The 22,780-nt window shown below is 41.1% G+C and overlaps 1 protein-coding gene across 1 annotated transcript in view; it reads right to left on the minus strand.

Annotated features, from left to right (window-relative positions):
• Positions 1 to 22,780, minus strand: part of SPON1 (spondin 1) — a 306,848-nt gene that overhangs the window by 153,653 nt on the left and 130,415 nt on the right. The window contains 1 exon segment of the mRNA XM_040409267.1: positions 9,946 to 10,094. Within this exon segment, the coding sequence (XP_040265201.1) occupies positions 9,946 to 10,094 (149 nt within the window).

Genomic DNA, 22,780 nt, shown 5'->3' on the forward strand with positions numbered 1-22,780 from the left:
ATGAGAAGGTGTGTCCAAACTTTTGGTCTGTACTGTATATATGTGTGGTTTTATGGAATAATGAAGGGGGGGGGGGGAGCCAGGGGCTGGCGGCAGGTGGGGATGATATATAAATATATATATATATATATATATATATATATATATATATATATGTGGTTATATGGAATAATGAAGGGGGGGAGGAGCCAGGGGTACAGGGGGAGGGATCCGCAGCACCGCAACAGGCTGGAAAAGGCAGTGGGGTAGCAAAAGGGAGAAGGCAGGCCACACCAAACAGGCCCGCAACTGTTCCCCGGAGCAGCCCCTTGCTCTCGCCCATAATGTTTTAGATGGTCAGATCAGCAGCAGGTCCTCGCCCCTAATGTTTTAGATGGTCAGATCAGCAGCAGGCCCTCGCCCCTAATGTTTTAGATGGTCAGATCAGCTGCAGGTCCTCAGCCCTAATGTTTTAGACTGTCTCCAGCATTACATCAATCATAATTTTTCAAGGGTGTGTATGATGCCCTCCTTTATGTGTAATAAAGGGTGTATTGGAGTGCCGGTTCCTTGAAATTTTTGGCAGCCCTTTCACTTAGTGCATAGGCTTTATGAGTGTAGGAATCCCACTACCTTAACAATTGTACCACAACGTGAATGAGGCCCTCCTTTATGTGATATACAGGTTGTATCAGAGTGCCTCTTCCTTGTAATTTTTGGCAACAATTGCACTTTATATACAAGTAAATATACAGGAAAGAATGTTTCCTAACAATTTTTCCTCTAAAATCAATTTTATCTTCGGTTTTAAAGCGTATTATTGTCAGTCTGTAAAATTGTCGTACTACTCAGAAAACATCGTTCCCAGAAGCGACCTGGGAGTCCAAGATGCATCTAGACATCCTCCCCATGCTGTTCCCGAACCATTTCAGTGGTGTTTCCATCAATTTTTGACCTTTTCCTGTGAACCAGACACCCTCCCCTCTTCAGAGCAGGGGGCGCCCGATTTAATGCTCGGGTTCTCCCATTGACTTCCATTGTGCTCTGGTGCTCGGTAGAGCACCCGAGCATCCCAAAGTGTTCTACTCAAGCACCAGAGCACCCGAGCACTTTGGTGCTCAATCAACACTAATTACTAGCAATTTCCATGCTATTTTGAAGTAGCATATGATACTTTAATTCATAAAGGAAAGGGGAGGATCAAGCTGTACCCCTGTTCTCTACAAACAAAACCTATTTATCTTTATCCTACAATAATGTGTTCCCTTATTGCATCTGCAGCCTTATTCTTTCTTATCTGCACAGTTACCAAACTGGCTTAGGATTGCAAGGCAAATGACTACAGAATCAGACTACACGGGGTTTATTTGTAGTCTGTTACCATAGAAACCCACTGTCCTACCTAGTAGCTGTAGTCTGTTTGAAAAGTTGCTTATTTATTTTTTCAAGAAAAATCATTCTCAGGTTAGAAATGGAAAATCTGGTCATGAAGCAGTTAAAGGGAACCTGTCACCTCCAAAAACGATCCCAAGCCGCCAGCAGTACCTGACAGTATCCAGCAGCGTGTTTCAGACGATAATTTTCTTCCTGAAGGCTGATGCGGCTAAAGGTCAGAAAACGTTCTTTTATCCCCTGCCGGAGCGCTTCTCTAGTAATGCTTGAAGTCAAGGGGGCAGCGGCCTCCTTGCTTCAAGTCACGGTAACCATGCCACCTTCCCTGCCCCTTCGCTGTGACTGACAGCGCTTATGCAGAGAGTTCGGCAAAGCTGTCAGTCACAGCGAAGGGGCAGGGAAGGTGGCATGGTTACCGTGACTTGAAGCAAGGAGGCCGCTGCCCCCTTGACTTCAAGCATGACCAGAGAAGCACGCCGGCAGGGGATAAAAGAAAGTTATTTCAGCTTTAGCCGCATTGGCCTTCAGGAAGAAAATTATCGTCAGAAACACACTGCTGGCTACTGTCAGGTACTACTGGCGGCTTGGGATGGTTTTTGGAGGTGACAGGTTCCCTTTAACCATTACTGAGCAGCGTGAAGTAGATTATTTCTTATTCATCTATTGTTCCAATGCAGTAATTTTTTTTGTTTATCTGGTTTTCACTCACAATGTTAATGACAAACCATAATCATGCAATCAGAGTTCCAGTAAATTGGTTCTCAAAGTTACATGCATAAAATACACTTGATTTGACATTTAAAGTGATTTTCATTCAGACTGGTTGAAAGCCAGCAGGTTCCTCTCATGGCTTTATAGGCTTCTGTGTAGATTGAAAATATTATTTTAATGTGTCATATAGTCAGTAGAGCATTGTTTTGTGTTTTCTTGACTCTGGCTGAATGATTGCGCCATGAAAGGAATAGCAGAATTAAAAGTCATTGTTAGATGTATTGTCTTTACTGCGCAGGTTGTCTCGATGGCGGACCGTGATACCCTGCAGTGGCACAAAGGCATGCCATCGTAGCTGGCAGGAATGATAGTCTTCTTGTCAGCTACATTGGAAGGTACGGATAGTGGAGTATGCCCAAGGAGAGCCTGGTCTTAATGGAGAGTTCACTACACTAGAGCACTGTATCATCACACTATGACTGCCACATTCTGGGAGGATGCATATGGAAAACACAAAAAAGGCAGCTTGGCTCTCTAGGAGAAGGTTTGGTTTCCGTGCAGTGCATACTATAGCTTCTATTGAACTGTGAAGTGGTTATGTCTGGGGCCTGTTCCACCTAGGAAGAGTAAGGAGTGCTGGTTTACAAGTGGAGGTAGACAGAAGGCTTGGAGTGGCTTGCCCCATGGGCTGGAGGTCCACCATAAACTAAAAAATCTATTGCAACTGAAGAACTATAACATTTATTTTGTTATTCTGAGTTTTTATAAGCAGTGGAATACTTGGGAAAGATGGCTCCATAGAAAAGTCTAAATGGCTCATAGAGATGAACGATTCTATTCGCAGATTCAGAGATTCGTTCCGAATCTCCTATTTTTTAAGACACAGAATTGAACCCTAATATTTTCTGGTTCGATTCAGACAAATCTTGCAAAAGGGTGCCCAGCGCATAAGCAATCAATAGAGTTCTATCACCACCAAGCGGGATGTAATTGCAGTCAGTTTCAGCCAAGCAATAACCGCAGTTTGCGACGGCAACGATAAAAGTAGATACAGTTACACCTAACCCTGTATCAGACCGAGGGGACAGGTGAGGGAGAATGAAACATTTTTTTAAAAGTTAACTAAACGAGATAGGAGCTTTTCATAAAAATTCAGTGTTTTAGAGGACAAGAGGGGGTTATATACCAATTTCCAGGGCAATCGGAGCAACTTTGGTTTGGAACAAATAGATTCGGACCTGTACCGAACTTTTTGAAAAATTCGGCGAATCTGAAATGAACCGAATCTTGGAATATTTGCTCCTCTCTAATGACTCATCTATTTTGCCACCAAAGACAGGGCCAGAAGAGCTCTCCATTCCATTTCCACCAATCTCGGGCCAATTTTGCACTCCCATGTTTGTTATCAATGCAGTTCTTTCAGAGAGGAGGAACCTGCACAGGTTCCTGTTACTCAATAGCAAAGGAGATTGGAGCATCCAGGGATGAGACTCTTTACTCCATGGGCCCCAGAATAACCACATAAGCTGTCTCTAACTTACATATAGTTACATAATTAATACGGTTGAAAAAAGACAAACGTCCATCAAGTTCAACCAAGGGATAGGTGGGGACGCGAATCCCAGAAGGAAGTGAGACTCAGATTTCTACACATTTCATAAGCATTAATGTTTTTACTTTTAAGAATTCATCTAAACCCTTTTTAAAAATGTCCACTGTTCCTGCTGTGACCACGTCCTGAGGAAGTCTATTCCACAGATTCACGGTTCTTACAGTAAAGAAGTTTTGACATGTATGAATAGCAACAATGGTGGTCAAGTTGAGCTGCACACTCTTGTAACTTATAGAGGAGCTGGGGAACACCCTTTAGTTCGGGTGTAGATATTTGGGGTGGAGAGGTAGCAATCTCCGATACATAGGAAGAAACCAATGTCAAAAAAGTTGGAGCCTATTCCATTAAGGCTTGAAGTTATAGCTCCCATTCTCAGACACAGAAGCCTGAATGGCATTGCAAAAATATCTCAGTCAGAAATTTGACCCAGTCTTGTTTATTTCATTGCATGATGCTACATTATATCATAAAATCAATAGCCACACTCTCCTGTTTGAGGATTGAACCGAGAATTGTGAATTTCTAGGTCATCTCTGGAGACCAAAAAAAAATCAATGCCTGGAATATGTTCTCTCATTTAATACAAAGTCTGCTACGTCTTCAAATTGCAATATGCACAAGCTTTCATTTATCCCATATGGCTGAATTTGCAAAGCAAGTGGTTTTGCCTGTGGAGATGAAAAATGCACCAAAAGTGTTCATAAATGTCTGACCAGCATTCCTATCACCTGTCCAAGTACCCGCCAGACATCATTTTTTAAGTTTTACACATTCGCTTTCCTAATCCGCAAAGAAATGGTGCGTCAGCAGAGCTAACATACGGTGTTATACGACTACCGGCTTCATATGACACAATTATAATTGAAAGTTTCTGGTTGCCATTTAATACTAAGGTCTAAATTTAACGAGCAGATATTTCTTCCTGTATTATCTGATGTTATGGACAGTAGGCTGCATGGATAGGATATTAGCAAAATACACTGTAGTACACAGGTCCTCCATACTGTAAATGTCACAATTAAAGTGAGTCTGTCAGCAGACTGCTGACAGCTTTAAGTAAGGGCTGGAGAGAATAGTGGAAACATAAGTTTCATGGAGCTTTTATTATCAGGAGTAGAGAGAATATGAACTTTTATTCTTGCAGGTTCTGCTCCTTAAGTGCAATGGAGGCAGGGCTTCACTATGAAGTGCTCTCTGCATTGAACGGCTCCAAAGCGTGATGCTACTACCACCATGCTTCACTGTAGGGATGGTATTGGGCATATGATAAGCAGTACCTGGTTTCCTCCAGACATGACACTTAGAATTGTGGCCAAAAAGATTGATCTTGGTTTCATCAGATGAGAGAACCTTGTTTCTAGCAGTCTGAGAGTCCTTTAGGTGCTTTTTTTTATTTTGCAAACTCCAGGTAGTTTTCATGTGTCTTTTATTGAGAAGAGACTTCTTTCTGGCAGCTCTCCCATAAAGCTGATTGCTGGAGGCTACAGCGATGGTTGACCTTCTGGAATTTTCTACCATCTGCACACAGATTCTTTGGCGCTCAGCCAGAGTGACTATTGGGTTCTTGGTCATCCCTCTCATCAAGGCCCTTCTCCCCTGATTAATTAGTTTGGTGGTGCGGCCAGCTCTAAGAAGACTCCTGTTTGTTCCAAAGTCTAATATTTAAGAATTATGGAGACCACTGTGCTCTTGGGAACTTTCAGTGGAAAATAAATGTTTTTGTACCCTTCTCTAGATCTATGCCTTCACACAATCCTGTCTCTGAGCTCTACAGGCAGTTTTTTTCCTAGTGTTGGGCGTGAATATTCGAATTGCGAATTTTAATCGCGAATATTGCCACTTCGAGATTTCGCAAATATTTTGAATATAGTGCTATATATTCGTATTCGCGAGTATTCTAGATTTTTTTTTTTACTTCAACGCATGATCCCTCACTTCTTCTTGCTTGTGGGCCAATGAGAAGGCTGCAATGTCTATGTCTGAGCTTTTGCAACATCCCTAGCAACCAATAGGAAAGTTGCCTACCCCTTACTATATAAGAACCAACCCAGCAGCCATTTTCTGCATTTTTGCTGTTATTGCTGTGCTCTGTGCTTTGGTGTGTCATTACATTAGATAGTTAGTTAGTTAGTTAGTTAGTTAGCTAGCTTATATATATTTAATAAAGATAGTTAGTGGGAGATAGTCACTGTAGGTTAGATTGTGATATAGTGTAGCTGATAGGTTCTGCTGTCCATACATACATGCTACAGACATAAAGCTGTGATGTCACAACAATACTTAGTGCACCAATCAGTAATATGTACAGTACTCAGACCTGCTGAAATGTGAAGTTGCACGTATTGCGCAAAAATATGCGCATCATGAATTGCCGATTTGCACAATCGCAAATATACTGGAGCACTCTATCTGCATATAAAGCTATTGTAATATTCTGCCATGCCGAACATTTTCTCCAGTCTCAGGAAACTTCTAGCAGTATGAAAAATGTTGCAAAAGTGACCCACACCTGTATTGCGTGCGCATTACTTAAATATTACATTGCTGATTTTCACAGGAATTCAGGAATTCTCAAATTTATTGTGAATATTCGCGAAATATTGCAAATTCGAATATTGCCCCTGCCGCTCATCACTATTCTTTCCTCCTCATGGCTTGGTTTTTGCCCTGATATGCATTGTCAGCCGTGAGACCTTATATAGACAGGGCTGTGTCTTTTCAAATCATGTCCAATCAATTGAATTTACCAGAGGTGGACTCCAATCAAATGAGAGGCCCCTTTCACACGAGCGAGTATTCCGCGCGGATGCGATGCGGAAGTTGAACGCATTGCACCCGCACTGAATACTGACCCATTCATTTCTATGGGACTGTTCACATGAGCGGTGATTTTCACGCATCACTTGTGCGTTGCGTGAAAATCGCAGCATGCTCCTCTTTGTGCGTTTTTCATGCAACGCAGGCCCCATAGAAGTGAATGGGGTTGCGTGAAAATCGCAAGCATCCGCAAGCAAGTGCGGATGCGGTGCGATTTTCACGCACGGTTGCTAGGAGACGATCGGGATGGAGACCCGATCATTATTATTTTCCCTTATAACATGGTTATAAGGGAAAATAATAGCATTCTGAATACAGAATGCAAAGTAAAACAGCGCTGGAGGGGTTAAAAAAATTAAAAATCAATTAACTCACCTTAATCCACTTGATCGCGATGTCGGCATCTCCTTCTGTCCCCTTTACTGAATAGGACCTGTGGTGAGCATTAATTATAGGTCAAGGACCTTTGATGACGTTACCCCGGTCATCACATGGTACGTCACATGATCTTTTACCATGGTGAATCACCATGGTAAAAGATCATGTGACGTACCATGTGATGACCGGAATGACGTCACCACAGGTCCTGTTGCTGCACAGAGATCAGATGAAGCCAGAAGGAGATGCCGGGTCGCGAACAAGTGGACTAAGGTGAGTTAAATTTTTTTAATTTTTTTTTTAACCCCTCCAGCGATGTTTTACTATGCATTCTGTATTCAGAATGCTATTATTTTCCCTTATAACCATGTTATAAGGGAAAATAATACTATTTACAGAACACCGATCCCAAGCCCGAACTTCTGTGAAGAAGTTCGGGTTTGGGGACCAAACACGCACGATTTTTCTCACGCGAGTGCAAAATGCAGTACAATGTTTTGCACTCGCGCGGAAAAATCGCGGGTGTTCCCGTAATGCACCCGCACATTTTCCCGCAACGCTCGTGTGAAAGAGGCCTAAGCCAAATTTCAAGCATCATAGCCAAGGGTCTGAATACTTATGTCACTGGTGCGTACAAGGAGACAACATCGAAATCTGTTGATCCTCAATAAACAACTGGGCACCGACATGCTTACCTTTTGAAGTATCTCTTCTTCCAAAAATGAGAAAAACCTCTTTAAATTGAAATTTCAGAATGCGATGATGAATAGTAAAGACAGGTGCTGCCGATGTGACAACAGATTCTGTACAGCTTTAAATTAAATAAATAAAACAAAATGTATAGAAAGCGGTTATACTCAGATGGTAGTCACTCAGACGAAGATCTGATGGTTGCTAGGCAACCTGAAGTGCTCTAACATAAGAGATATACAGCACAAAAGTAAAGAAAAAAAAAGCAGCAATGCAAAAACTGAAAAAAAAATAAAAAAAAATAAAGAGGATGCACGCCTCCGAATAGGCAGAATCCAAGTCCTCACTGAACCACAGATGAACACAGAGAAGGCAGCACCCCAAAAAGAATGGAAGTTTTGTTCACCCAATGTCAGCAACGTTTCAGCTGCTCAATGCAGCCATTTTCATATTAGGTTCTATAATTGAGGCACGTGGTTCTATTTGGCATCAACCTATAGCCCCATATTACAAAGCTGGATGCATTCTATACGTCACATTATAGCACTTGGTTAAGGAGGTATTATATCCTTGCACATAGTGCCATAATACAGCTTCTGCACCATTTTTTTCATTGAAATGGAAAATACGTGGAAGCACAATTAGAAGAAATGGACTTCTATGGGTGCAGTATTACAGCTCCGTGCAACAAGGAACATGCATGGAGCCATATTATGGCCCTTAAAATACCGTGCTTGCTAGCTTCTATTTTCTGGTGGTTCTACTGCCACCCATTCTCTATCGCCACAGTCTATTTCTATGGGTTTTGTCGCGCACAATAACTCTATCAATGGCTTGCATTGTGCCTGACCCCATCCATTATAGCAGCCTTTCAGGACAATTGCTCGAATTCTCCATAAGAGACCTGTCCGGCAGCTGTAACGTCGTAGAAGCGTGTTATTATTGTGCTTTAAGTTCTTTAAATTGGACATTTCTATCCAGGACAGAGCCTTGTGTGACAATGCCGAATGACTCAGATTGCAGGACTCACACAAGCTAAATGATAAAGAAAAGGAACATTTTAATGCCATCGTTGTCTCGTTCCGGGCATGTGCCTTTATAGGACGCTGCATATGACTTGTTTAATAACAGCGGGGGCCTCCTACATTCAGAAACAGATTTTGCTTTACTAAAAGCTCCAATTACCAGCGGAGAAATGCAGCTGGCTTCTCCTGCGTTCCTTGCAGATTTCGACTACACTTAGAACTCAAGTCTATTATGGAGAGCTATTCTACAGATAATAACTGCCTTCAGGTACAAAAACCATACTTATAGAAATGAGTAACACAGTAGAAAAAGCTTAGAGGGAAGTAACATGGTTGTGCCCATAAGTGATCCAGCTTTTAGTGTAAATTATAGGGAAGAAAGAAAGTAGGGTATAATTCTAGAACTTAAAGGGTTTGGGCCTAAGCCAGTGATGGCTAACCTCCGGCACTCCAGCTGTAGTGAAACTACAACTTCCAGTATGCTCCATTCATTTTTATGGAGTTCTTAGAACAGTCAAGCAAGTGTGCATCTTGAGAGTTGCAGTTTTATTACAGCTGGAGTGCCGGAGGTTAGCCATCACAGGTCTAAGTGCTGGCCCCGGTTAGCAGGGCTTACAGAAACTTCTAAAGGGGCTAGTGCTCTGCCGTTTTGGTAAATCTCATTGCAGTGAATGGGAGCTACGTAAACAGCGCTGCAGAACAAGCAACGCCTCTTCTATAACTCCCAACTCACATAAACGGCCAAGCTTGCCGTGCTACGCTATTAGCGTAGATCAGAAAATTCCATAAGCCCAGCCACCTGATGTCGGTGCTAAGTCCCATCTCTCCATGGAAATGTTGAAATAGGACAACCACTTTAGGGTTCATGCACACGAACATTTTTTGTCGGTCGAATGTGGATCCATTCGCTTCCCAATGGTGCCACAAAAGAAGTGGACAGCACTTTGTGTGCTGTACGCATCTGTATGTCCGTTCCATGGCATCCGCCAAAAATATAGAACATGTCCTATTCTTGTCAGCGTTATGGACAAGGATAGGTCTGTTCTATTATGGCCCTACGTTCCGTTCTGTAAAATGTCAATTGTGGCCTGTTGTTTGTGTGCCTACTGAAAAGCTTATCTTTAAACATAGTGAACAGCAGGTCAAGCAAAAATGGCTGCCTGGATAATTATGTACAGAAAATGATGACAAAGAGAAGTCCTATAAGATATACTCACCATTCAACAAAATAATGGCTACCTGTCCTACACAGACTTATGGGGGAGGCTCACTGGTGCGTACAAGGAGACAACATCGAAATCTGTTGATCCTCAATAAACAACTGGGCACCAACATGCTTACCTTTTGACGTATCTCTTCTTCCATTTTGACCGGGGAACCCAATTCTGCTACTTGTTTCACCCCATCACTAGCGTATCCTCCATATTCCCAGACAACATATTCCTTAGAGTGTGACCCACCAATAATTGCAGACCAGTGGTTGGCCCTTCCTGTAGAGAAGGAAACAAGAACATATGTCCTCCTAATTTCAATTGAAGAGAGAGAGAACACAATTTTAAGAAGTCATCTGAAATGTAAAGTCATATACCATCTGTAGGAAGGAAACACTAAATCAAGATAATTTTTTTTTTTACCTGAAATGCTTAATGGCAAAATGATTTACTGTAGGAATTCAAGGGATGAAATGAAAGAAATACATGAAGCCAAAATTATAGGGGTGCAGAAGTATCAGTAACATGTGCGCCCCACCGATCAGATACTGATGACCTATCAAGAGAATAGGTCATCAGTTAAAAAATCCTGGAAAACCCTTTTAAGGAGGGCCCAAAGGCTACATGAGTAGACACCAGCATTATAAATAGCACATGGTAAGTGGGGCCCTATTGGATTTTTTCGCATTGGGGCCAAGAAACTTTAAGTCATGAAATTGATCTGATATTAAAAAATGTTGACTCATACAAATGTTAACCCAAGCAAGTATAGACATGGCCACTGATTCTTGTAAAGTAGAGGCTATAACCCAAGCTGGTGTTAACCCCATGAGTGAGCACATTTTTAAAAAAAATCTTTTTACATCCATCTTGACAGTGTTGAAAAGTATCTAGAAAATAAGACTGTGGTTAAGGTGAAATTGTAAAATGTGACAACTTTATTAGACAAGCACCAAGAATTACCGATAATGATGTACGCCAGTCATGACGTGGCATAAAAAAGAGAAACGGGGGATATTCATCATGTTGCAGACTCCAAAAATGCTGCAAACTAATCAAAATGGCACATGCATAAAAATGTGTGCAACTCTAGGCGTTTTAAACTAAAATGCGCCAGAAATGGCACACAGTGGAGAAGATTTATCAGACTTTAGGTGTCATTTACTGTGATGTGTTTATGTGACCACCTTAGGGAGGAGGGGGAATGCAATGGGAAGTTGCGATCCACAGCAATGGCCAGGATCGGACACATTTTTTGCAGTTTGCACCAGTTTTGTAGACTGCATACATCTTAAGACACTATGAATTAATTTCCCCAAATGTTCTGAAGTCATCAATCTGCTAAAAACAACCCCTAAAGAACCTAATTTTTCATAAACAACAACTTCTAAGGCAGTTGGTATCCTCCACAGCCAAATGAAAACGACTTTTCTCTTACAGGAAGTCAAAAAATGTAGATTCTTTTTGCTTTCATTTCATCTGCAAAGATATTAATTTTCTTAACTTGGCACAACATAAGAGCCATGGTTACAGCTGCTACCTCTGCAGTGCTATGCTCATCTCTCAATAATAAACTGTTCCAGTACTACAAGTGATTTAACACACAAATGACATTCTATGATGTACGATACTTCATTACCTACATAAAATCAGGAATATTTCGAGCACCATTAAGATGCTTTAGACTAAATATAAAAAGATTACCCTTCCCTTCTTGTCATTGTGAGTTAGAACCTTGGACTACAGTAAGGTCTTTGGATATTTGGTGAAGTTTTGGACACTTTAGCTTCATTAGCCTATAAATTCCATTGGCAGTATAACAGTTTCACTTCAGGGAGTAATAGTGTAATGGAAGAACTTTAACTACAATGTTATGGCCCAACGCTGCTCCACTGCTCCCACTGGGTACGGCTGCCTCTTTGCTCACCCTCTGCAAGGCTGTGGGTCACTGGCAGTCCAGACCTGCCTGCATTCCTCTTGCCCTGCTGCTTGGCTGCTGGAGTAGCATTGATATCCTTATCACTCAGGCTGAGGAGTGCTATCTGATGGTAACCCTCTTGCTTCCCACATGGCACACACATGCACTCTCTCTGGCCTTTAAAGGGTTAGCTTGTGTATGGCTTATTGTTGCTCAGCATATGGCTGGCCACCCTGGTGTATTTAAGGCACCTTCCCCCATAGAAGGTTGCCTGAACAATAGGTTCTAGTACTAGTCTTCTGCAAAGATGTGCTGTTAGCTTGTTTGCTTTTTCCATGTACAGACTTCTGCCTGATTTGACCCTTTGCTGTCTGACCTGACCTCGCCTGATCTCCATACTGACCCTGAGCTGCCCACCTTGATCTCAGCCTGTTTACTGGATTGTACAAACCCTGCCTGCCCTGACCTCAGCCTGTCCCTGACTATGGTTTTGCCTGATCCCTTGGTGTTCTACACTTGAGTCTCCTGAACCCTGTGGGGCAGCTGTCACTTGAAGAGAGACCACTCCAAGAGGTAGTGGCTTGGTGGTTCCCCGGAAGTGAAGTCAAAATCTCTTTATAGGGGTTAAATAGTGAAGACCTAGGGAAGCTACTTAGATAGCAACCTTGGAAGTAGCCCCAAGTAAAATTTGTTGAAATGACACAGTGGTTCAACACCCACTTCATTGTAGATAGCAAGAAAGCAATGGAGTAAACTCTTGCTAAATATATAGCAATTTTCCTAGGTCATTGGGTGCAGGATCATGTCATTGGTGTGAGATAGTAGTAGCTTTCACAATGGAAAATACAGCAGCACTCCAACATAAGATGAGCTTGATGTCCATATGCCCAATAAGGACCCACTTCTATGAGCTATAATATAAATGAGATGCCATAGTCTGGTGGACTAAAAATTACCATTCACCTGAATGGTCAGCATTTAAAGGGGTTTTTATCTACCTGGTATTTCCGGCATGTTGGAAGTGAAGAGCTGCAGGGGATCTGAGCAGCATCAGAATTGCAGCGGCAGAGGATTGGTGAAGGTAAGCAATGGTTCGGGGCTCTGTCTCAAAAAAAGAGCTCTGACATTATTTAAGCATGTCAACTAATAAGAAGGAAGGGTACAGAGGACATAAAGATAAAGGAGAAATGCCTTTGAAAGATGTAGTAGAACTAATATTGCTACTGTACTTGTCAAGTTGTATGTGTATGGTATGTGCAATATCTGGGAAAGAAATTCACTAGTTGCCACAGAAATCCTTTCTTGACATTGGTCAACAAGGTTGCTTCTACAGTAGATGGACCAACACCAAACCACCCAATATAGCTCTGCACGATTCCTATGTGATTGAAGTGCCCCAAAGGGGAATGAGGGGTTAATTTCAGGCATACCTGAATTTAGGCTATCAAGATATTTGTAATGGACAGTGGTTGTGGACCCACTTTGCCAACTAACCGGTTTAGGTTTGAGCTATCCCTAAGGGCGATGCCCTGGTTTTCACCCTTTAACCCATATACAGGGATATGGTCTCTTACTGTAGGGGAGCCACTAGGCCACTACCTCTTGGAATAATCCTTGTGTAGTTGGCAGGTGACCTATGGGGGTCAGAGACACTTGTGAGAAGCACCAAGGGATCAGGCAATACTTGTAGATGGAACAGGCCGAGATCATGGCAAGCTGAGTTTGTGCATATACATGAAACAGGCTAATGTCAGAGTAGGCAGAAGAGCAACAGAATCGGTTAACAGGCAGAGATTTGGTACACAGGCAGGAAGTCAGAATAGCACAGCTTCACTGGTTAAACTAGCAAGCTAGGAACCTAAGCTCCTGCATCCTCCCCTAGAGAAAAGTGCCTAAAATACCTAAGGACAGCCAGCCATAGGCTAGTGAAGAATTACAACGTGCCCATGCTGGCCCTTTAAAATGCAGAGGATGAGCTCATGCACACCCTATAGAACAGACTTTAAGACCTCCACAGTAAAGCGCAGGCCACAGCCTGACAAATATACGTTAAGAATGCAGGTGGCCAGCTGAGAAGAAGGACAAGGGGACCACAGGCCAGTTGGGTGAGTAGTGTGGCATCCAAGACCGCAAGGAAGAGTGGAGCAACTGCAATTTGCAATATTACATACATATGGTGCAGTATAGATACAGTATATATATAGCAGTATAACATTTTGCAATATACAGTACTTACATTTACGATATATCCTGTTCCTCGAATTGGGATTAAAGGATGGTTTTATAATTACCATATACATTTCTGAAACAGCTGAGGGCATGGACATTTATCTGCGAGAGGAATATTATGTATAATAAGGCTTATGTTCCACAGGCAAGTATAATGAGAGGCACGCCGCACTCTGTCTATGTCTGTCCTCTCCAGCTTGCGGTGCATAATCGTTGCATAATATGCCAGTGCGTTACATATTGTACCAGTGGTAATGAAGACCGATAAACACTTTAGCAGTTGGACTTGGAAGCGTATTGTTCCTCAGTCTCAGACTAGAATCCCATTTAACAGAACATATGTTCTATGTGCACAATGGAAAAGACTGAAAGAACAAAGAGCACTCCAGGCACCCGACGGTTATCAGCCGGCACACTGCAAGGTAAGTACGTGGAAGGCAGCAAAAACAAGCAGAATAAAAGTTTTAATGACAAACAGCATTCGCTGAATACATCCTCCAAGTTATTATTCAAAGCCCCTCAGCAACCGCTGCTTGTTCTGTTCTTCTCTACTGTACCAACTACCAAGCTATAGGAGCTGGAATATAAAGCATGTACAGACTCAAAGACACAAAGGGTGTATAACGCTTGTCCTGATTCACCCTATTATTACTGAGGATTAAACAATAAAACGTTAATTAATAACGTTAGTCAATAAAATGTTTTAGAAGAAGTGTCCTGTCATTGAGTGTGTAACTTTTTGATGTATCAGCCTATGGAAAGGATGATAAAAACATGCTATTGATTCAGGTTGAAGGTGTATCAGACTGGGGTTCCTTGGTCCACTAAGAAATAATGCTGAGGGAACATCCTCCATCTATACAAAAATGTATATAATAAACATTATCATTGCCTAATCTTGTGTTGGTCTTCTTTCTGCTGCCAAGCCAACTCACATAACCCATCAAGGCATGGAGTTCATAAGACCTCTGTAGTTGTCCTGTGGTATCTGGCACCAAAATGTTGGCAGAAGACCCTTTAATCCTATAAATTGCAAGGTGGGGACTTCCATGGATCAGATCTGTTTTACCAACACATCCTACAGATGGTCTATAGATCGACTGTTGCCATGTATAACGGAAAGAAAGGTAGCCGTTATGTGCCCCCATATTAGGATGGAGGAAAACGGAATGCCTCTTAACCACTTCCCGACATATGATGTAATAGTACGTCATGGTGGCAGCTGACTTGCCGCATTTTGACGTACTATTACGTCATGGTGATCCGGCAGGGCCCCTGTATCCGCCAGCATCGCTGTAAAAAATCTGATGCCGGCGGATTAATCCCTTCTATGCCGCGGCCATAAAAGGTGCATGCGGCGGGTGAGGGAGCCCTTTGGGTCCCTGTGCTGCTGTGACAGGGACCCGATGGGTGACAAGGCAGCCCGATGCCATGCACAGGCTGCCCAATGCCTTGCACGGTATCGGGACCTGCCTTCTACAGGGATCAGAGGAGATCCGGCCTCAGGCTGCATCTCATAGGCAACCTGTTAGTGTATTACTCAGTTTAATACACTAACAGGCAATGCATTACAATACAGATGTATTGTAATGCATTGCAGAGGGGATCAGACCCTCAAAAGTTGAAGTCCCAGAGTGGGACAGAAATAAAGTAAAAAAAAAAATAAAAAAATATGTTTTAAATAAGAAAAAATAAAGTTTCAAATAAAAAAAAAAAAAACGTCCCTTTTCCCTGATTTTATAATAAAAAATAGAAAAAAAAAAACATATTAGGTATCACCGCATCCATAATGACCAGCTCAATAACTATATCACATGATCCACCCCGTCCGATAAACACTATAAAGAATAAAAAAAACTGTGTCAAAAAAAGCTATTTTTGTCACCTTACATCACAAAAAGTGCAACACCAAGTGCTAAAAAAGGCATATACCCCCCGAAATAGTACTAAGCAAATGGTCACCTCATCCCGCAAAAAATGAGACCCTATCTAATACAATCGGTCAAAGAATAAAAAAGCTATAGATCTCAGACTATGGAGACACTAAAACATCATTTTTTTTGTTTCAAAAATGCTATTATTGTGTAAAACTTAAATAAATAATAAAAAGTATACATATTAGATATTTCCGCATCCATAAAGACCTGATCTATGAAAATGTCACATGACCTAACCCCTCAGGTGAATGCTGTAAAAATAAATAAATAAAAACTGTGCCAAAACAACCAATTTTTTGCTCACCTTGCCCCATAAAGTGTAATAATGAATGATCAAAAAGTCATATGTATCCAAAAATGGTACTAATAAAAACATCAACTCTTCTTGCAACGTCTTGTGCAGGGGCGTGTTTTTTGCAGGAAGAGTTGACGTTTTTATTGGTACAATTTTTGGGTACATATGACTTTTTGATCATTCATTATTACACTTTATAGGGCAAGGTGACCTAAAAATTGGTTGTTTTGGCACAGTTTTTATTTATTTATTGCAAAAAATGGCGTGGGCAGGAGGGCGAAAACTGGCCCGGGGTAGAAGGGGTTAAAGGCTTCCGTTTTGCATTCCGTCCTAGATTTCCGTTATATAACTCTGTTATAACGGAACCTATAACGGAATTCAATAACGCTGATGTGAACCCAGCTTATGTCAATTATTTATTGAGGAAAATGATCCTATATCACATTCAAAATATGTGAATCTTTAGTATTAGCAGATTGTTTGAAGGTGAAATTAGAGTCAAATATTTTCAATTAATTGGATGACAATCAGGTGTAAGTGGGAGACCTGTTTTATTTAAAAAGAACAGAGATCTCTCAGTTTAATCTTCAAAGTACACATTTGTGAAAGTGTATAACGGCATGAACAAAGCAGATTTCTGAGGACCTCGGGAGAAGAGATGTTGATGCTCATCAGGATAGAAAAGGTTACAAAACCACCTCTAAAGAGTCTAGACTCCACCAATCCATGGTCAGAGAGATTGTATACAAATGGAAGAAATTTAAGATCATTATGACTCTCTCCAGGAAAGGTCGACCAACAAATATCATGCCAAGAGCAAGTCATATAATAGTCCACAAGGTCAGAAAGGAACACAAGGTAACCTCTAAGCAAATAAAGTCCTTTCTCACATTAGCTAATGTTAATCTTCATGAGTCCACCATCAGGAGGACACTGAACTGCAATAGTGTTTATGGCATGAATGCAAGGATAAAGCCGCTGTTCTCCAAAAAGAACACTGTGACCCGTCTACAGTTTGCTAAAGATCACCTGAACAAGAAGGATATTTGAACAATGTTTTGTGGATGGATGAGAAAAAAAATGAAATGTATGTTTTAAGTGAAAAGTGTTATGCTTGGAGGAAGAAAAACGCTACATTCCTGCCTATAAACCTCATCCCATCTGTCAAATATGGTAGTATCATGGTTTGGACCTGTTTTGCTGCATTTGGGCTAGGACGACTTACCATCATTGATGGAACAATGAATGTTGACTTATACTGTACCAGCAAATTCCAAAGGAATATGAGAGGACATCTGTCCTTCTCAAGAAAATATCTGAGCCAATCAGGGCAAGCCCCCACCACCCTTCCTTAATCGCAGGATCATGTGATTCTTCTTCTTTCCTGTCGTATTCCCGGCCAATTTTAACATTAAAATGCACAGGGTAATTTGTCTGAAATAAATCAGTTTCTTATGGCAGACAAATTTTTGGGAAATTCGGAACAAAAATGATTAATTTACAATTGGTTCTCTCATTTCTAGTCCTAATTTAAAAAGCTTCAAAGACTTACAAATCTGGCAACTATTGCTTTGGTCCCCTGGTTTCCCATGGTTTCCCACAGCTTGTATTGTAAACTAAGAATCTAACTGTTAAAGCAGCTAATCAAACAATTCCAGACAGTCAAATGCAGAGAAAATCTATTTCTCATAGTTTTGATTGCAATATGAAACAGAATACCATCAAAAGAAAGGAGGAGGTTAAAGAGTTGGCCATATTATCACAACTTTCCCAAAAACATGGATATTCTAACTGTAAGCCATTAACTCAAATGATGTTATAAAGGAATCAACCCCAATATCTTTATATGTGAAGTCTCATCTTCCTGTTTCAGTACAGTCTCTTCACTGACTGTGGGAGGAACAAGGCCGTTGATTGAAGGGCACATGACTAGTTTCATGCATCAACGGCCTCCATTGAAGAACTTTGCATGTAGTACAGTGCATGTGCAGGTTATTCATGTCGTCCACAGTTTCATTTAATGGAGGCCACAGATGGATGGTCCGGTCATGTGTCCCTCCATCATTCTCCATATCCTGGATGACAACAGGGTGGGATTTCACATATGAGGACATCGGGCAGATTCCCTTATAATGTCATATGAGTAAGTGGTTTAGAGTTTATACTATTTACAGCACTTTGGGGAAAATTGTGATAAGGTGACCAAGCCCTTTTAAAATTTTAGATGCTGGGATTTTGTGATTTTGTTGTACTTGTGTACTAAAATGTGTTATCTTTTTTAATAGGACCATACAGAAGCTAAAGGAAATGTGGATTACTATATCAACTTGTTTAACCTGGAGGAGGCTGTTTCTTTGATATGTCTTTAAATACTTTTAGTTTTTGGGCTTCTTTGCTGGTTATAGTAAATGCTATGTGCTGTTGCTTCCAAAGCATTGAATCGTGGTCCATTGGCTTCATTTTAGTGTGTCCTTGAATCTTTGGTTTCACAGTCTTATTGTTGTCTGTATTGTAGTTGAGTTTGTGTGGGTTCAGCTTTCTGATTGTAAATTAGGTTTTGATTTTTTTCCTGTCTTGGTGGACTTAGGCTACTCTCACATGTGATGTGTGGTACAACCTCCTGGCAGGCTGTTCCAGCATAAAATGCTGAGAATCTGCCAGACAAAATACACAGCGGTTTCCGTGAAGCAAATTCTCGACATACTGACCAGGTTGCGACCGTATCTCTGCCGGATCCCACTATAGTTAATCGGGCCGGTGGGCATTCTTGCGATAGTGTGGTTGTTTTGCTCTGAACAAGGTCTGGGGGTATCTGACTACCATGAGCCATTGATTAGGACTTATAGCGATTGCTATATGTAAAGTCAAGTTCTTGCAAACAACCAATGTTGTTACTACATAAATATAGATACAGTGCTCTCTCAAGTGACAATATTAATTGGTTCCAGGACAACCATTGTATGTTGAAACCATTGTAACTTGAGTAATTGGTTCCAAAACCTCAAAATGTCATCCAAGATAAGAGAAAATCAGGATTTAAGAAAAATAAGCAGATAACTAACATAAATAAAACAAGTCCTTACATATAACAGTCAGAAATAGCTGCTAACGAGTAACTCATACAGCTATTACACCAGGGAAGTGGCCTTGATTGGTTGGATCTGAGGCTGAGACATTGTATGTTGTGTCTAGTTTTAACTTATAATGGGTCAGGAAAGACCATTGTACGTTGAAAATATTGTATCCTGAGGCAATTGTATCCTGAGGGAGCACTGTAATTACATTTTTATATATGAGTGGTCAAGGTGACGAGGATAACGATGATTTCAGATTAAAATTAACATTCTTACAGCTCCTATACCTAGATGTCCAGTAGTTCTACTTAGTTGGACTTAGATCACCATAGGATCATATGTGGCTTAAGTCTAGATCAGTAGACCCACAAGAGGTTGGGGTGTTATGGTCATAACGTGTGTATATACTACTGCTCTATAAAAATGGCCTAGGACTGGATTCGTTTTTAGGATTAGAATTTGTAGTTTATTTCATTAAGAACACTCTGTGAAAGAAATATACCACTCAAAATAAATAAATAAAATAATATAATAATAAAATCATATTTTTATTTGTAAAGAAAAAATGTTGACTTTTCTGTGACACATTAAGGAGCAGTGATAGGGGAGTGTCTATGTTACTAGCTGGTGGGAGTAGCTATAAACTAGCTGGGAATTGTAGGGGCAGTGATAGGGGAGTGTCTATGTAACTGGGTAGGCGGAGCTATAATATAGCTGGGCGTTGTTAGGGGCAGTGATAGGGGAGTGTCTATGTAACTGGGTAGGCGGAGCTATAATATAGCTGGGCGTTGTTAGGGGCAGTGATAGGGGAGTGTCTATGTAACCGAGTGGGAAGAGCTATAAATTAGCTGGGCATTGTTAGGGGCAGTGATAGGGGAGTGTCTATGTAACTAGCTGGGTAGGCGGAGCTATAATATAGCTGGGCGTTGTTAGGGGCAGTGCATGCATCATGAATTTGGTTGGATACAGAAACATGAATTGCTGCATACAGTATGGAAACAAACCAGAGGGATTGGTTTATATGGTGAAAACCGGTCAGGAGAGAACAAATTGAATAAAAAGCATGGGGAAGATGTACACAAGGTAAGCAGCTGCACAAGTATGTTAAAAAGTCATCGTAAATATCGTAATATGGGTAAAAAATTGTAAAATGAATTATACTTACTTTTAAAACATCACGTTATATCTATGCCAGTATTATTTCTTTTTCACCCTCCTGCTGCAATGTGTAGGCTTGACATGATACTATGGCATTTAATTACTGGCCCTAACAGTGATATAACTAAGGTGATGGCAAGATGGTAACCGTTTGGGCGAACTTAAAGGGGTTGTCCCACCAAAAATATTCTACAGTTTTCAAACCAGCACCTGGATTTGAATAATCTTGTAATTGCATGTAATTAAAAATTTAGCATACTCACTGAGTTATTCAATAAAATGTATCTGTATAGCGCCACCTGCTGTTTGTTTTTTTATTATTTCTTTCACCTGCTCACTTAGATGGCCGCACATGCTCAGTTTCCTCCTTTCATAGCCTCCTGAGCTGTGATAGGGAGAGCTGAGACACACCTCCTGAGCTGTGATAGGGAGAGCTGAGACACGCCCCCTTAGCTGCAGCAGAAAAGACACTCCCCGTGAGTTGCCAGCTTGATATAAATCTAGCAAAACAATGAATGGGGAGATCTCTGGATCCATGTGAGGTGCAGGGCTGGTTCTAGCTTTATTTGAAAGAGATTGTCATGTCATATGATGACTGATTTTAATTTTTTACATTATTCATGGGAGAACCCCTGTAACACTTATTTAGACACAATTAATTTATTTCAAAATTTCCTTTCAATTACTTTGGAGGCTCAAAAATCTCTTTAACACAAATTGCACTGACCCACAAAAACAAGGAGCAATAAAATGAGAACAACACCATGACATCTCACAACACCATGAATGCAAGATTATTAAATTGTGCTTTTTTAGTGCAATATTGCCTTTGACAGTTTAACCCCTTAGTGACCAGCCTGTTTTGGGCCTTACTGACCAAGTGTTTTTCCTCCTATTTTCATCGTCGCATTCCAAGAGCTATAACTTTTTTACTTTTCCGTCTATATAGATTTATGAGGGCTTGTTTTTTGTGGGACAAGTTGTAGTTTTAAATGGCGCCATTTTGGGGTACACATAACTTTCTGATTAACTTTTATTAACTCCTTCTGGGAGGTAGATGTGAAAAACAGCAATACTGCCACTGCATTTTTACATTATAAATTTTATGGCATAAATTTTTCTGTATAAATAACATAATATCTTTATACTCTGGGTCACTACGATTACAGAGATACCAAATACATATAGTTTTTTTTTCTGTTTTACAACTTTTTTGCAATAACCCCCCTTTTTTTTCAAAATAAAAAAATGTTTTTGCATTGCGGCTTCCCAAGACCCATAACTTTTTTATTTTTCTTTCTATGGAGTTGTGTGAGGGTTTGATTTTTGCGGGACAACTTGTATTTTTTATTGGTTTCTTTTTGGAGTAAATGGCGCTTATTGATCGCTTGTTATTATGTTTTTTCGGTGGCAACTAAGAATAAATTAGCAATTCTGTCCTTTTTTTTATTTTATTTTTTAAGGCATTCACCGTAGGTGATAATTTACGTGATGTAGTCCGGGTCGTTATGGACGCGGAAATAACAAACATATGGGGGAGATTATTTATTTATTTTTTTTCATTAAAAAGCGTATTTTCAATAATTTATTTTATGGGATTTTTTTAAATTAAAGAGGACCTTTCACCGATTCTTACCCTATGAACTAACTATACAGACATGTGGAGCGGCGCCCGGGGATCTCACTGCACTTACTATTATCCCCGGGCGCCGCTCCGTTCTCCCGCTATGCCCTCCGGTATCTCCGCTCACTAAGTTATAGTAGGCGGAGATTCCAGTCACTAAGTTATGGTAGGCGGAGTCTGCCCTTGTTCTGCTCTAGCGCTGGCCAATCGCAGCGCTGAGCTCACAGCCTGGGAGGTTATTTTCTCCCAGGCTGTGAGCTCTGCAATGCGATTGGCCAGCACTACAGAAGAACAAGGGCAGACTCCGCCTTCCATAACTTAGTGAACGGAGATACCGGAGGACATAGCAGGAGAACGGAGCGGCGCCCGGGGATAATAGTAAGTGCAGTGAGATCCCCGGGCGCCGCTCTACATGTATGTATAGTTAGTTCATAGTGTAATAATCTGTGAAAGGTCCTCTTTAAATAAATGTGTTTTTTTTTTCGTTTTTTTTTACCACTTAATAGTCCCACAAGGGGACTATAACAGACAACAGAGAGGCGCAGCCTGCTGGAAATTACTCAAGGCTGGTCTGGGGCCTACACGAGACCCCAGCCAGCTTTTACACACATCAGCACCCCGCAATCGCATTTGCGGGGTGCCGATGGAAGACAGAGGGAGTCCACTTTCTCTGTCACCACATTTATGTAAAGTGTTAAACATTCCGGATCGGCACTCCTGCCGTTCCAGG

Source organism: Bufo bufo, chromosome 10 (genome assembly GCF_905171765.1).
Source record: "Bufo bufo chromosome 10, aBufBuf1.1, whole genome shotgun sequence".
NCBI lineage: Eukaryota > Metazoa > Chordata > Amphibia > Anura > Bufonidae > Bufo > Bufo bufo.